Source organism: Paramormyrops kingsleyae, chromosome 5, assembly GCF_048594095.1.
Source record: "Paramormyrops kingsleyae isolate MSU_618 chromosome 5, PKINGS_0.4, whole genome shotgun sequence".
Lineage (NCBI taxonomy): Eukaryota > Metazoa > Chordata > Actinopteri > Osteoglossiformes > Mormyridae > Paramormyrops > Paramormyrops kingsleyae.
The window spans coordinates 15,553,646-15,566,567 of record NC_132801.1 but is presented as its reverse complement, the minus strand read 5'-3'; the positions used below and the strand labels follow the sequence as shown (position 1 = coordinate 15,566,567).

The 12,922-nt window shown below is 45.3% G+C and overlaps 2 protein-coding genes across 9 annotated transcripts in view; one reads left to right on the top strand and one right to left on the bottom strand.

Annotated features, from left to right (window-relative positions):
• The first annotated feature begins 35 nt into the window (after positions 1-35).
• Positions 36-11,377, top strand: unk (unk zinc finger). 6 transcript variants are annotated; one of them, XM_023836876.2, is made up of 15 exons: positions 36-1,474; positions 2,541-2,647; positions 3,284-3,392; positions 3,943-4,076; positions 4,171-4,306; positions 4,623-4,740; positions 5,524-5,608; positions 5,769-6,055; positions 6,149-6,214; positions 6,325-6,493; positions 6,824-6,913; positions 8,699-8,884; positions 8,974-9,155; positions 9,997-10,257; positions 10,397-11,377. In XM_023836876.2, the coding sequence occupies exons 1-15, from the start codon at positions 1,323-1,325 to the stop codon at positions 10,553-10,555; spliced, it is 2,241 nt and encodes a 746-aa protein (XP_023692644.2). In that variant the 5' UTR covers positions 36-1,322; the 3' UTR covers positions 10,556-11,377. The 6 variants fall into 6 exon arrangements, with proteins under 6 accessions (XP_023692644.2, XP_023692643.2, XP_023692642.2 ...); XM_023836875.2 differs by having other exon boundaries at positions 3,197-3,392; XM_023836874.2 differs by having other exon boundaries at positions 2,438-2,647; positions 3,216-3,392; positions 3,946-4,076.
• Positions 10,966-12,922, bottom strand: part of unc13d (unc-13 homolog D (C. elegans)) — a 17,765-nt gene continuing 15,808 nt past the window's right edge. For all 3 annotated transcript variants that reach the window (XM_072712227.1, XM_072712225.1, XM_072712226.1), the window contains exons 34-35: positions 12,445-12,638; positions 10,966-11,845 (exon numbers count right to left, since the gene is read on the bottom strand). In XM_072712227.1, coding sequence (XP_072568328.1) covers positions 11,733-11,845; positions 12,445-12,638 — 307 coding nt within the window. In that variant the 3' untranslated portion in view covers positions 10,966-11,732. The remainder of the gene's footprint in view (positions 11,846-12,444; positions 12,639-12,922) is intronic.

The window sequence follows — 12,922 nt, the reverse complement described above, 5'->3', positions numbered from 1 at the left end:
TTCCTTATCCAACCCATCGACGATTGGGTTGAAGTAACCCAGCCCTTGCGTTTATTGGTTGAAGAAAAACCTATTGGACTTAGTTTTTATATTACCATCCAATTGGTTCGTTCTATAGCGCGACTAACCAATTGACAGTCAGTTGTGCCAAGACATTTGTTGAGAGGAAGAAATAAGTCCCATGTGGGGCAAAGAAACGTAAACAAATTTAATGATAGTATTTAAATGAAAGTATAAAGTTCTAAATGTACAGTTTCTACACAGAAGTCTTATATGTGAAAGTACTAGACCTTTAGCTTTCAGTAAGTCATTGGCGCCAGTATATTGTTCTGTGAAGTCGAAAACAGAACAGGAGTTCTTTCACCCTGAAGACGAAATGTAATTGAATGTAAAGTGTTCTATATTCCTTTTTTATACAGAAGCATGAACGGCAGAACAAACGATAGTTCTGCGGTTTATCCTAGATAGTGGTTAGACATGACCATTTAGAAAGCTTTTTTAATAAAGTGCAGGATAAACAGCCTCGATCCCAACTAATAATCATATAAAACTACTCAGATAAATTGTAAAATTTCCGCCACCATTAAGACATTTGAACTTCGAAATGGGTTTTGGGTGGAGAACTTATAAGAAGGAAGTGCAGAACTTAAATAGAAGAAAGATGCTTTCTTGAGGACGGGTCATGATAAAAACAAATACGGTTGCAATTTAGTAATTCGGAGAAAGTTTTGCAATTTTATTGGATAGCTGACTTTTTCATAGTGAAAATACACTTTCGCCACGTAAAGAAAGTTACATACATTTACAGGCAACCTGAAATACAACCAAAAACTTTGCACACCAGGGCACAACGCCATAGCTTAGAGCAAATTCTGTCTTTATGTTGTGACCTTTTGGTGTCAATAATTGTCGATGTAATTCAAATTCCCATTCAACAACTAAAACTAGAAAAATTCCCGCCAAAAAGCAACATGAGCCAAAATATTTTAAGCAAGTACGATGTGAAATTATTTCAAATATAAGCCGATGCATTCATTTACGGAAATATTATCGAGTAGATGAGGTTCACGAAATCCTTGTGAAACAATGTAAAATGGTCACCACTGTGTGGAGAAATTACACAATAGCACAGTCATATACAGTTAACGAAAACATTTTAAATGAGAATCCATGGGAACTACACGTCCCATCATACTTTAAAGGTCTTGATGTCCGGGGCTTCCTCTTCCTAGTACCAAGCGCAGGCGCACTTCAGAGAAGAATGCGGACTTCGAAGCGCGAAGAACAGTAAAAATAGATAGAGAAGCGTTTGAAAAGGAAATATGTCGAAGGCGGCCATACAGGCCAATTCCACTTCGGGGACTGCAGCCAGTGCCGGACCTTCCTCCTCCTCTTCTTCTTCCTCGTCAGCTGGCGGCTCGACGTCTCCCGCTAACGTACTGCACGTACAGCCCGAGAAACCGCAGCACTACACGTACGTAGCCAACACACCCTCACGTGCACTTGCAGTCATAGGCCATTACGCACCTGACATGGCAAGCGACGACGGTGAGCTATAGCTATCTGTAGCTAATTGGGCGGGCATGGTGCTCGCGTTCGAACTGGTCCGTACCGGTTTGTACCAGTTCAAACCGACGCAGGGTTGAAGCGGAGGCCTACACACGAAAACCTTCACTTGGTACAGTCCAGAAATAGGCGGTTGTTACTGCGGCGGGCGTTTAATATGTTACCGCTGTCTTTTGTAAATATGGAACATGGTACGCAAAAGCTGCTTGTCTTCTTGTGTACACGGTTGTTGGGTCACATCGCGCGTGAAGCTCCTCATTTGTTTCCGCCTTATTATTAATCGATACGTTTGAATAGATCTAATTGGCCGAGAAGAACGAACTGCTACAAGGACGGATTTTCTGTCATTCGGGAGCCACTGATTTAAGCAAATAGGAAGATTATTCTATTTATTTATAGGATTTTTTTTAATAATAACGATTTCTCCGTATAAAAAGACATCATGCCGTTATTCACATGTATAACACACAATTTAAAATAAATCTACATAAAGGTGGTCTGAGTTATAAAAAGTACATGTTTTTTAGTTGTGCCAAAACAGTGAATTGATGGTTTTGAGGTACCTGCGAATTTAAAGATTGCAGGTAGTAATAAAATAGGCAGACATTTTCATGACCAGATAACGGCACACTTACTGAGAGACTATGAATGCCCCTCTATAATGTGCATGCAATGCACCACATGCTTGTCACTCATTTACATTATGATTCAGATGAAGTGAAACGTGCCCAGATTATTGCCAACAATCAACGCATTTCCCTGTACACTTGTGTATGTTAGCTGCCCTTGACTATCTGATGCTATCAGCCCGATCCGCGCGACACGATCCCTGTCCACGATCTCAGTGTCAGTGTCGATCTCTGTACCCCAGTTACCTGAAGGAGTTCCGCACGGAGCAGTGCCCGCTCTTTGTGCAGCACAAGTGCACGCAGCACCGCCCCTTTGCCTGCTTTCACTGGCATTTCCTCAACCAGCGCCGTCGCCGTCCGGTTCGGCGCAGAGACGGCACGTTCAACTACAGTCCGGACATCTACTGCACCAAATACGACGAGGGCACGGGAACCTGCCCCGATGGAGACGAGTGAGTTTGCGGTCGGGAGCCGGAACGCAGGTTGCGTGAATTGAAGGTAGCGGCAAATGTCACGATCGGTGTAGAGATGCCGGTTAGCTGTTTGAGCATCAGTCTCAACAAAGGTTGCGGAGAATGTGATATTGCTGACAACCACAGGCGCAATGAAGTACCTCTCATGTACTCACAATTCTGGCACCGATTTAAGATAAGGGTCTGTTGGAAGACCAAAGGAACTGAAAATTCCCCTATGGAATCATAATTGAACTATAAGTAGTATGGAATAAATACGGAATAAACTATAATGTATGGAATAAAAACTGAATTTATTCTAAAACCAGGCTTGTGTTATGCAGGTCTCCTACATGTGAATTATCAAATTTCAACACCTGCATTCTAACCAGGGATCAACCAGTGTTAATTAGTCAGTGCATCTGCTTAGATGTTTTAGATATATGTTCATATATGTGATACAGATCATGTAATGCTGCAGTTTAATTGCTGGTATTGAAAATATGTAGGGTTAGATAATGAAACTGACATATTAACATTTCAGCCTAGTTCTCTGTTTGTGCGTCAGATGCCCTTTCTTGCACCGGACAGCTGGCGATACTGAGCGACGGTATCACCTCCGTTACTACAAAACAGGCTCCTGCATCCATGAGACTGACAGCAAGGGGCACTGCAGCAAAAACGGCCCCCACTGTGCCTTTGCCCACGGCTCCCACGACCTACGCAGTCCCGTCTACGACATCAGGTACGCTCTGTTGCTCGCCTGCGATGGGTGGGAGCGGCGTGGCATTCATATGCATTCTGTTGCCTTGTAGATAGTCATAAGGAACAGGCTCTTTGAATGTGGTCCACTCTGAATACACTGATTCCAGGGATCTTTAGAAGTGGAATAGAGTATGTAGGGTGGTGGATGTTGAAGGTTGAACACATATCAGATAATGACATTAAGCACAGTGGAAAGGCTTTTCTTTGAAGTACCTCCCTTCCTGCAGTATAACACTCTACTGCCCCCTGCTACCAACACTGCTGGAAATGCTGATCTGAACAGTGATCTCAGCATCTCACAGGTTCTCAGGTGGTGACTGAATTACTGTGGCTGAGGTGGTCAAATCAAAGCCAAATATACAGGGCTGAAAAAGGGAGAAAACACTAACGACCGCTCAATACCAGACCAAGCTTCCAGTCATACTTAAACTGTATTTACATAGGCCAGGTTGCAAAAAAAATATGTAATCCTGCACTTCGTCTATGAATCTGCACAGAATTAACCGTTTTAGTTGGTGTTTCACGTCAAGCAGGGAGGTGCAGATGATCGAGGCGCAGGCCGGCACTGGGGGCACGGAGGGAGCCGCTGGAGAGGGGCAGTCGGGACTGGCGGCCAGCACGGCCCTCATAGAGAAGATCCTGGCTGAGGAACCTAGCTGGCAAGGTGCTCCGTCTGCTTCCCCAGGCTCTCATTCACACCTGTTCACGTCCCGCAGAAGGTGCCTCACTGCAGTGTTTTTATCTGTGGCTGCCCGCAGATAACAACTACGTGCTGTCGCATTACAAGACGGAGCTGTGCAAGAAGCCGCCTCGCCTCTGTCGCCAAGGTTACGCCTGTCCGTATTATCACAACAGCAAGGACCGTCGGCGCAGTCCGCACAAACATAAGTACAGGTTCGTCACTGAGGAAGCCCCCTTTCCGTTAAAGCAGCCACTGAATTTTTGGCTTGAAATTTTTGATGCCCTCCTGCATCGATTGTGGACAAACACACCAATCAAAAATCGAGATCATTAAAAAATGATATTAGCAGAAATGCATTCTGGTGTGTGGTTTAATTGTTGTGCTTGTACATTTCTTAATGGCAGGTTCTTAATTAATGGTAATTTCTTCATGAACAGTAGCAGCACCAAAACGGCCAAACACTTTGCTGTAATCTTTTTTCTTCCACCGTTAGTCAGTGGTCAGCAGCTTCAGTCCCTCTCCTTTCAGAGCGCTGCCCTGCCCTGCTGTGAAGCACAGTGATGAGTGGGGTGACCCCAGCAAGTGTGAGAGCGCGGAGAGCTGTCAGTACTGCCACACTCGCACTGAGCAGCAGTTCCACCCAGAGGTATGATCCGCCGCCATAAAATGAGTATTAAATCGTAATCGTGTTGTATTATAATGATGTACCCGAGGTCCCCCTTTGGTGTGTTGCTGATTTATAGGCACGCACAAAATTCAAGGATTAGGGAGCGATTGCCATCATACTATCTGGTCTCCCTCCAGAGAGATTGTAGTTGCAGCAGCTGGAGCTCACAACATTGTTACTCTGCATTCAGCCTCTGTGTAGCGGTGTAGAGCAGGGGTGCCCAACCCGTCGAGCACGATCGATCGTGTTTCCGGGTCGATGGCGACATAATTAATGCATGATGGTTTATTTCATTGGTGGCCAACCGGTCAATTGTGATCGGGAAAATTTACCAAGGGGGACCCCCCCACCCGGTCAGCAATATATACCGATGGAGCCACGTTTTATTCTCCCCCGGATCAGCAAAATATATCGATGCAACCCACCCCTTCAGCGGCAAAATATACCATCACGATTCGGGACCTCAGGGTATTTTATTTGTAAATAAAAACGGTTGGGCACCCCTGTTGTACAGAGTGGCGTTTTGATGGCTGCAATAACATATTTATTTGGAAATGTAGTAGTTTTTGGTTAGAGACCAATTTATTCCTTTAAAACCCTGAGTATGGTCTGCTTTCCCATTGTATGGAAGTGTACTTAATCTGTTTGTAAGGTGTTGTTTTCTGTGCTGTTTTTGACTGTGTATGGGTGATTTCTGTCATTATGGACAGAAATGATAGATATCTGACAGTCTGTTTTGTTTTCTCTTTTCCCTCCTGTCAGATATATAAGTCGACTAAGTGTAATGACATGCAGCAGTCTGGCGCCTGCCCTAGAGGCCCCTTCTGTGCCTTTGCGCACTTGGAGCGTAAGCACTTTTCATTCTCTTCTTATTGCTTGTTGCCTTTTCTGCTGTTGTTTTCCAGTGCATTATATCCAGTGCCCTGGATGTGTGTCTGTCGCTGTGTGTGTGTGTGTGACCCTCTCATTAAGCACACAGAGCTCAGCCTGTTTTTCTCTCTGCACAGATCCTAGCATTAATGAGGAAATCCAGCAGGTGTTCCTAAACCCCAGTTCCCCGCTGCCGTCAGGGACCATGATGGATGACACAGGCCAGGGGAGCCCCGGGAGCCCCCAAGGCTGCATTGGTATTGGTGGCGCCCCTTTTGCCCCCTCTAGTGGTGCATGTGTACCAGAGCAAGGCCTCCGAGGAAGGCTGCTTGGTGAGGACTCACCCGGCCTAGATGCCCCTCTGACTCCTTGGGTGGGAGACGGGGGATACGGACGGGCACCAGGCTTTGAGCGAGAGGACCAGGTTGGTCTTGACAGGATTCTTTTGGAATGGATGCATATTGCTCTGCATTGCTGGGGCTTCTTTTTTTAATCTTAGCACTGTTTTACCGCACAGGCGAAACAGAAAACTATCTCCGTGGAGCATCGCTGCAGAGAGACGACGCACATTCACAGTAAGCAGGTAATGTCCCATCCTCTCGTCTTCCACGAGCTGTCATTAGACACATCTGCTGTTTCCAGCAGCCTGTGAAATGATCTAGCACCAGATTCATGCTATGTCGTTCCATGTAGGACCTGATGGTCTTCCTCCCAGTGGGCAGTCCTCTCAGCATGTCGTCCAGTGTGCCCTCCAGTCTGGCTGCCACGCCCCCAAGCCCCGCCCCTCCTGGCCCATCTCCTGGCATGAATGCCAATGCCCTACCCTTTTACCCCACCAGTGACACCGTGGAGTCTGTTGTTGGTGAGTCTGACTGGCAGTTTTGTGCAAGGGTTTGGTTTTACTTAAACCCACATTCTCCAGGCTGATAATTGATGTTGACTCCAAGGAAGATCATTATACTATTGTGGTAAAGCAGGAGCTGACTTAGGAAGCTCAGTAACTAGGCACTTCAGCTGTTAAGTAGAGCAAATAAGAGCTCACCAAGTGGCATTTGGCATTTGAAATTGCTAGCACTTGCTCTGTTTTAGGAATTTTCCTTAGTATGCCTCACATGTATACACATATATTTTATATTTACTCTTTTCTATGTCATATGATATGTAAATATGTAATTTTTTTGTGCCTTTTCAGAGTCAGCTCTGGATGATCTTGACCTGAACGACTTTGGCATGTCGGCCCTGGAGAAGAGCCTTGACAGCAGTACTGCAGCCCCCATCCAGGGTGAGACAGAGCGCCACTCTCACTAAGCACTTCCCACTTCCTGTTTGGAACGGAACCCACAAACATTCCTAATAAATTATTTCATGCTTTTCTATGAATCCTTGAAATTCGTGTAGATACAGTCCTTTGTACAAAGTTTGAGTCTTGACACATTCACAGTGTTTTCAAATTAAAATTATTTGGGAATAATTTTTTTTCATTTAGATTCTCTGTATTAGGATGTTGGTTGCGACATGAGTGATTGATTTGCAGTTTGAGAGATGGGATGAATGGGGTGAGCAGGCTTGAAACCTGCTCAGTGTTTTAAGTGTTTGCCCCATTTCTAGGTACATGAGGTTCCTGGCTAGTCTGCTTCAGTAGTTTTTTGTCAGGCAGACGTGTTTGAATGGTAAACGCTTGTTTAGGAGAGATGTCATTGCCTGCTTTGGAGTCTCCTTCCGGTGTCGACAGTGATGGGGATGAAAGTCACAGTAAAGACAGCTGCCAGGAAATTTTCTACAAACCATTTAGAAATTTTGTGAAAACATGCTTTCAAATAAACCTATATTTGACCAAATCGGCCAGAAATGGAGTGAGAACAAGCATGCATTTCCTCAGAAAGGTAATCAGTATAGATGCTTCAGGTTGTACATATGATCCAGCAGTCTAGCTTTTGTCCAGATCAAGGAGTTTTGCTAAAGAATGGATCGTCCCCTTCACATGAGGAGTTAGTATGTGCTTCTAGTGGAGATTCATGAGTAACAGCTTAGTCATGATACTATCAAAGTGAAAGGGGTCAAAGGCTGTGATTAGGGGTCCTCTACTGGTGTGTGATGTGGCACTTTCCCACTGCATGAACCTTTTTCAGGAACCAGGAGCTTCTGTCCGAACTCAACCTGATTGTAGTTCCTTGGAGGTAGTTTGTGAACATTTTTTTAGATCCTACTCCAGAGTAGATACTTTTCACTTGACGAAAACCTACTGGGTGGGACATATGACGCGTTGCTGATTGATTGACCACAAGCACTGGCGATTACTTAGAAATGACCAGAAATGCAGGGAAAGATAGAAGTAATGGGTCAAAAGTTGAGCAGATAGAATTATTTCCGTATCTTAGTTACATTAAATGCATTAAGGAATACCTCTCTTGCTTGCATCTCCTTATTTCTGCATTAGAAAACTCGATCAATAACCGGAGTACTTGTGTGTAATATCGCCAGTGCTGGCAGTGAAACTTGCCAGTGCTAATTAGCAGCATAACTGTAAATAATTTTTTGTTCTTTGGAGGATGAAAGATCGATCTGTTCTGATCACTCTGCCAGATTTAATAATGAATTATGAACATATTGTGTACCGTATAAATAAAACTTAAATAAAATGTGATTTGTCGCAATTTTTCAGACCTCGTGATTGATCCCCCCAATAACTAGCAAAATGACTTGATCATCCTCCATTGTTTTGGCGTGGCAATATAGGTTTTTATGAAATTATGTGTGAGGTTTAACCTACAAGCTTTATGCATCTCCCGTGCTTATTTAACATAAAGGTCACAATACCTGTTGTGCAGTGGGAAGATGGCACATGAAAGTGGCTAGGAACTATAAAAACCAGGAACTAGGTTCATGAACTTCAGACGAAAAGTGCCTCATGGTTAACCATGAGTTGAGTTCCCAAGCCCAGTCTGCTGATCAGTTTAGGTCCTTATGTGTTTAGAACTGTGAGTAGTAACAGAAAGAACAAGGTTGCAGGTACACGTGGCTGAAATATGCTTCTTTATCACCGTTACCCTCCCATTATGTCTTGCAGGAGGAAGCCAGCTACAGAGCTCTGCACCGGTCAACATTCCTGGCTCTTTCAGTAGCTCCGCCCCATTCCGCTCACCCTCACCCTCACCACCAATCAGAGCACTAACATCCCCCTTCCTTTCTGCTCACTTGCCACAACCTGGCCAATCAGAAGGCAGCTTTCTGGGTCCATCACACAGCTCTCTTGGTCGGTATTAAAACAGCTTTTTCAATGATATGTCACTCTGGATAAAAGCGTCAGCTAAATAAGTAAATGTAAATGTATTCTGCCTGCAGGGCTAAATGGGATGAGTTGCAGTATCTGGGAGCACCTCCCTCCATCACAGGGCTCCCCCGGCACACCCCCGACCCTGCATCCTTCTGGCCTGTGTATGGAGGCGACACGACTGAAACAGGAAGTGGAGGATGCAAACCGGGTGCTGAAACACTGGGACCACAGCTGGAGGCAGATGGCCCAGGTGAGTGACCCTAAGGTTACGTTTACACTGCAGGATGAATGTGGCCCAAATCCGATTTTTTGCTCATATGTGACTCAGATCGCATTTTTTTCATGACAATGTGAACAGCACAAGTCATAGGGAATCCGATTTTTTCAATTCCGATTTGGGCCACTTCAGTATGTGGTCATAAATGGGATACAGGTCTGATTTTTTGCAATGCGACCTCGAAATCGAAATTCATGATACTTTTACGTCACTCCCGATCGACGCTCGTCACAATTCTGCGCAGGCGGAAGTCACCATATGTCTCCGTCAGAGTGCCAAACATGGAGGAGAGCACAGAAGTTGGCCAGTGGAGGGACAGTGAGATGCTGGATTTAATAAGTATTTGGGGAGATAAATCTGTTCAGGCAAAGCTGGAAGGTTCATATCGTAACCAGGCAGTTTTCGAATCAATAAAGTGACGTCTTTGTTGTTTTGCGCTAGTTCAGTATAGTGAACCGTTCACATTGAAATCTGATATTGCCCACATTAAAAAGCGTAATGTGAACAGGCAAACAAAAACTCCGATCTGAGCAGGAAATCAGAATTGAGCATTAAGCCCTGCAGTGAGAACGTAGCCTTAGAGCCTTACAAATTCCATCCAAAAAAGAAGCACCAAACCCTTAATTCTATGTAGGGGAGCAATGTTTCTCAACCCAGTCCTCAGGGACCTCCAGACAGTTCATATTTTTGCTCCCACCCAGCTCCCAAACAATCAAGAACACCTGGTACATGTGTGTTGGGGGGGGGGGGGGGGTCCCAAAGACTGGGTTGTGAAACACTGCATTACAGGACTCCCTCTCATTTTTTTGCACAGTCCTGGGCGATCATGAAGGCAGATGCTGAGGAGTCCCGGGTTCTGACGAGCCGGCTGGCCCTGGAGGCAGAGCAGGCGCAGCGAGGGGAAGAGGAGGCCCAGCGGCAGGCCAGTCTCTTGGAAGAGGCCCTGGAGAGTCTGCAGAATGCAGAAAACCCCCACCTGTCCCTGCATCAGCTGCAGTTGTTGCACCGTCTGCCCCTTGAGGCTGTGTGCAGTCTCCAGGCGCAACTGTGCACCTGCCTGCGTACTGTGGAACAGGTAATAGACAAAGCAGATTCTCGCTTGTCATATTCTTGGGCGAAGGGTAGCCATAGAAGGTAGGACTGATATATATGTGTAAGGGGAGTTACTCAAAGTCGTCATTCTCACAGTCCCTCCCTCTTTGCGTTTCCCACAGGCAGTATTCAGGAAACAGCGGCTGTGCTGTGCAGTGTGTGGTGAGCTGGGCTCAGTCACGTTACCTTGCCAACATGGGCTGCTGTGCGAGGGCTGTGCCAGCTCTAGCGAGTGCCCGGCCTGTGCGGAACACCAGCAGGCGCTGGGTCTGCCTTCCTGACTTTGCCCCAAACTCCACAGCTCACCAAATTTCTGACTGTGCCCTGCGTCTTTCGTCAGATTTAACCCAGAGGTTTCCCTTGTGGTGGACTGTTAACGGAACAAGACATACAGCTACATTAACAGGTGTTGCATTGGTTACTGAGGATGGACACCTGTCTACATCTCTCCTCATTACCTGGTCGTACTGGTTTTTAGTCTGGGCAAGGAATTTGCCAAGGAGTCAAAGAACAAAAACAACAGGGGTGCCAGCACTACATGCTTGGACTCCTAAGGACAAGACTTGTTTCTCTCAAGTTTCTCAATGTTATAATAAACAATTCTCATAAAATTTTAAATGTTAAACCTGTCAGGTTTAAGCTGTATTGCCTTTAACTGGAAAACTGAGGAAAAACACACAATCAAACTGGGCATATTCAATCATTTATTTAGCTTTTTATTATATTTTTCCATTACAAAACGACATCTGTTTGCCGATACAAACGGGCATGGCATTCAGTATTTCTTTCCTCCCCTACCTTCTGGATATTGTATACGTACTAATTTTTTTTATATTCCAGTCAATATTCAGTATCTAAAGGTGTGGAATATTGATCAATGATCTATGAATCTTCCTCTACATAACTGAACACTCAAGAAAACTAGTCGCATGCTTGTCATGGTGCAAGGTGACAGATGGGACCTACTAGCCACCCACTGCTGGACCTCTGGGTCACACTGTGGGGACGGTCATCGCCATCTGCCCTAGAAAACTGGACAGCAGTGTCTCATCATGTCTTTTTGTTTTTGTATAGAAAAATAAATTTTTATATTTTTGGATTAACATGCTCTGCTTTGTTTTACAATCACTGGCATTTGTATCATGACTGGTTCTCTGCACTTTAAAAAGACAAGATGTGTGAAACGTCCAAGGTACCAGCAGGCTTGTGATTGAGGCTTCCTGTTCTAAAACTGGGGAAGGTGATGGGCTGCTTTTCAGTGGTAATCGACACTGTAATCCTCAGGAAGATGCGACTTGTGGTATGGGTGGCAGCGCTTGTACTGCATCACAGAATCACAGGCAGGGACTGTTGTCTAACTTCACGCCTGCTTGATAAGAGGTAAAAACAATAACATGGAGAAAACAAAGATGATGCTAACAGGCTTTTTCTAACAGCTCTCCGACTGGGTTCCACCCTCTACGTTTGTTCCACTTCCAGGGATAACTTCTCCTTCTGTCGGCGCAGTTTGACGAAGGCCTGTGCATCACGGTCTGCCTTCCTAGCCTCCAGCAGCTTCAGGATGTTATCCTCTAAAATCAAGCACCACAGATCCTTACTGCACACTCCCACTACAAAACCTCACAGATAAACAGAGTGAGCTTGTGTAATGTGAACTTCACAAGGCAGTAGACAACACTGGACAGGACATCTGTCCCTTGCAGGACACACCCAATCCCACACTAAAGACAATTTAGAGACTCCACTTAGATGCATGTTTTTAGAGCACAAGAGGAAGCCTGTAAGTATACAGAGTGGAATGGGTGTTTCAACATCAACCCTCGAGGGCTACAATGAGACCTTACGAAGGGCCTGTTTAGCCTTTGTTTTAAAATGGATCTTGGGCGATCAGATCGCAAGTGGACATTGCTAAATACAAGTGTAAACGACCACCAAGAAGCACTGTTATCTGACCACTCAAACCACTGGGTGACGTGGCCTTAGATGTATAAATGAAGGCAACACTTGTATCAAGCTTATCCAGTTACTGCATTGCTCACAATGTCACACAGCAATGTGAGAAGACAGAGCAGCAATTTCCTGCAGTGGGATGTGTGTTCCTTGTCAGCTATCTCCAAATCTCAGTATACCTTGCATGACCATGCTGTGGGGGAGAAGACGGGGGACGTACCGTTTGGTTTTGGGTGCATGAGGGGCAGTCTTATTTGTGTGGGGGCCTGAGAGGCTGTGCCGCTCACCCCTGGTATTGCCCTCAGGGATAGGAAAGCCTCTCCCTCGAAGTCATCGCTGCCAATGGTGTCGTGATCTAGCACTGTTAACAGCAGAGAGGCCCCTGCGGCGTTGCACTGCTCCAGTGAGACCAGGCTGCGCGCGAGGGAGAGAAACGGCACGCTCATGCTACGCTGACATCAGCAGTGTCAGCCCATCTTTCCCGTCTCTTTCGGAAGCTGAGCTCTTCTGATGATGTGATAAATCTGATTCTTTTATTTTTTCTCAGAGCTTCCTGTTACAAATTATCTGTCTGCACACGTGCTGAAGCATAATATAAGCCTAGAACATTCCAAATTACATATTATATCCATGAAGAGATTTTATAAGAGACTCATTCGTACATCAAAACTCTGTTCTAAAGTTTTTTGCAATGCCTG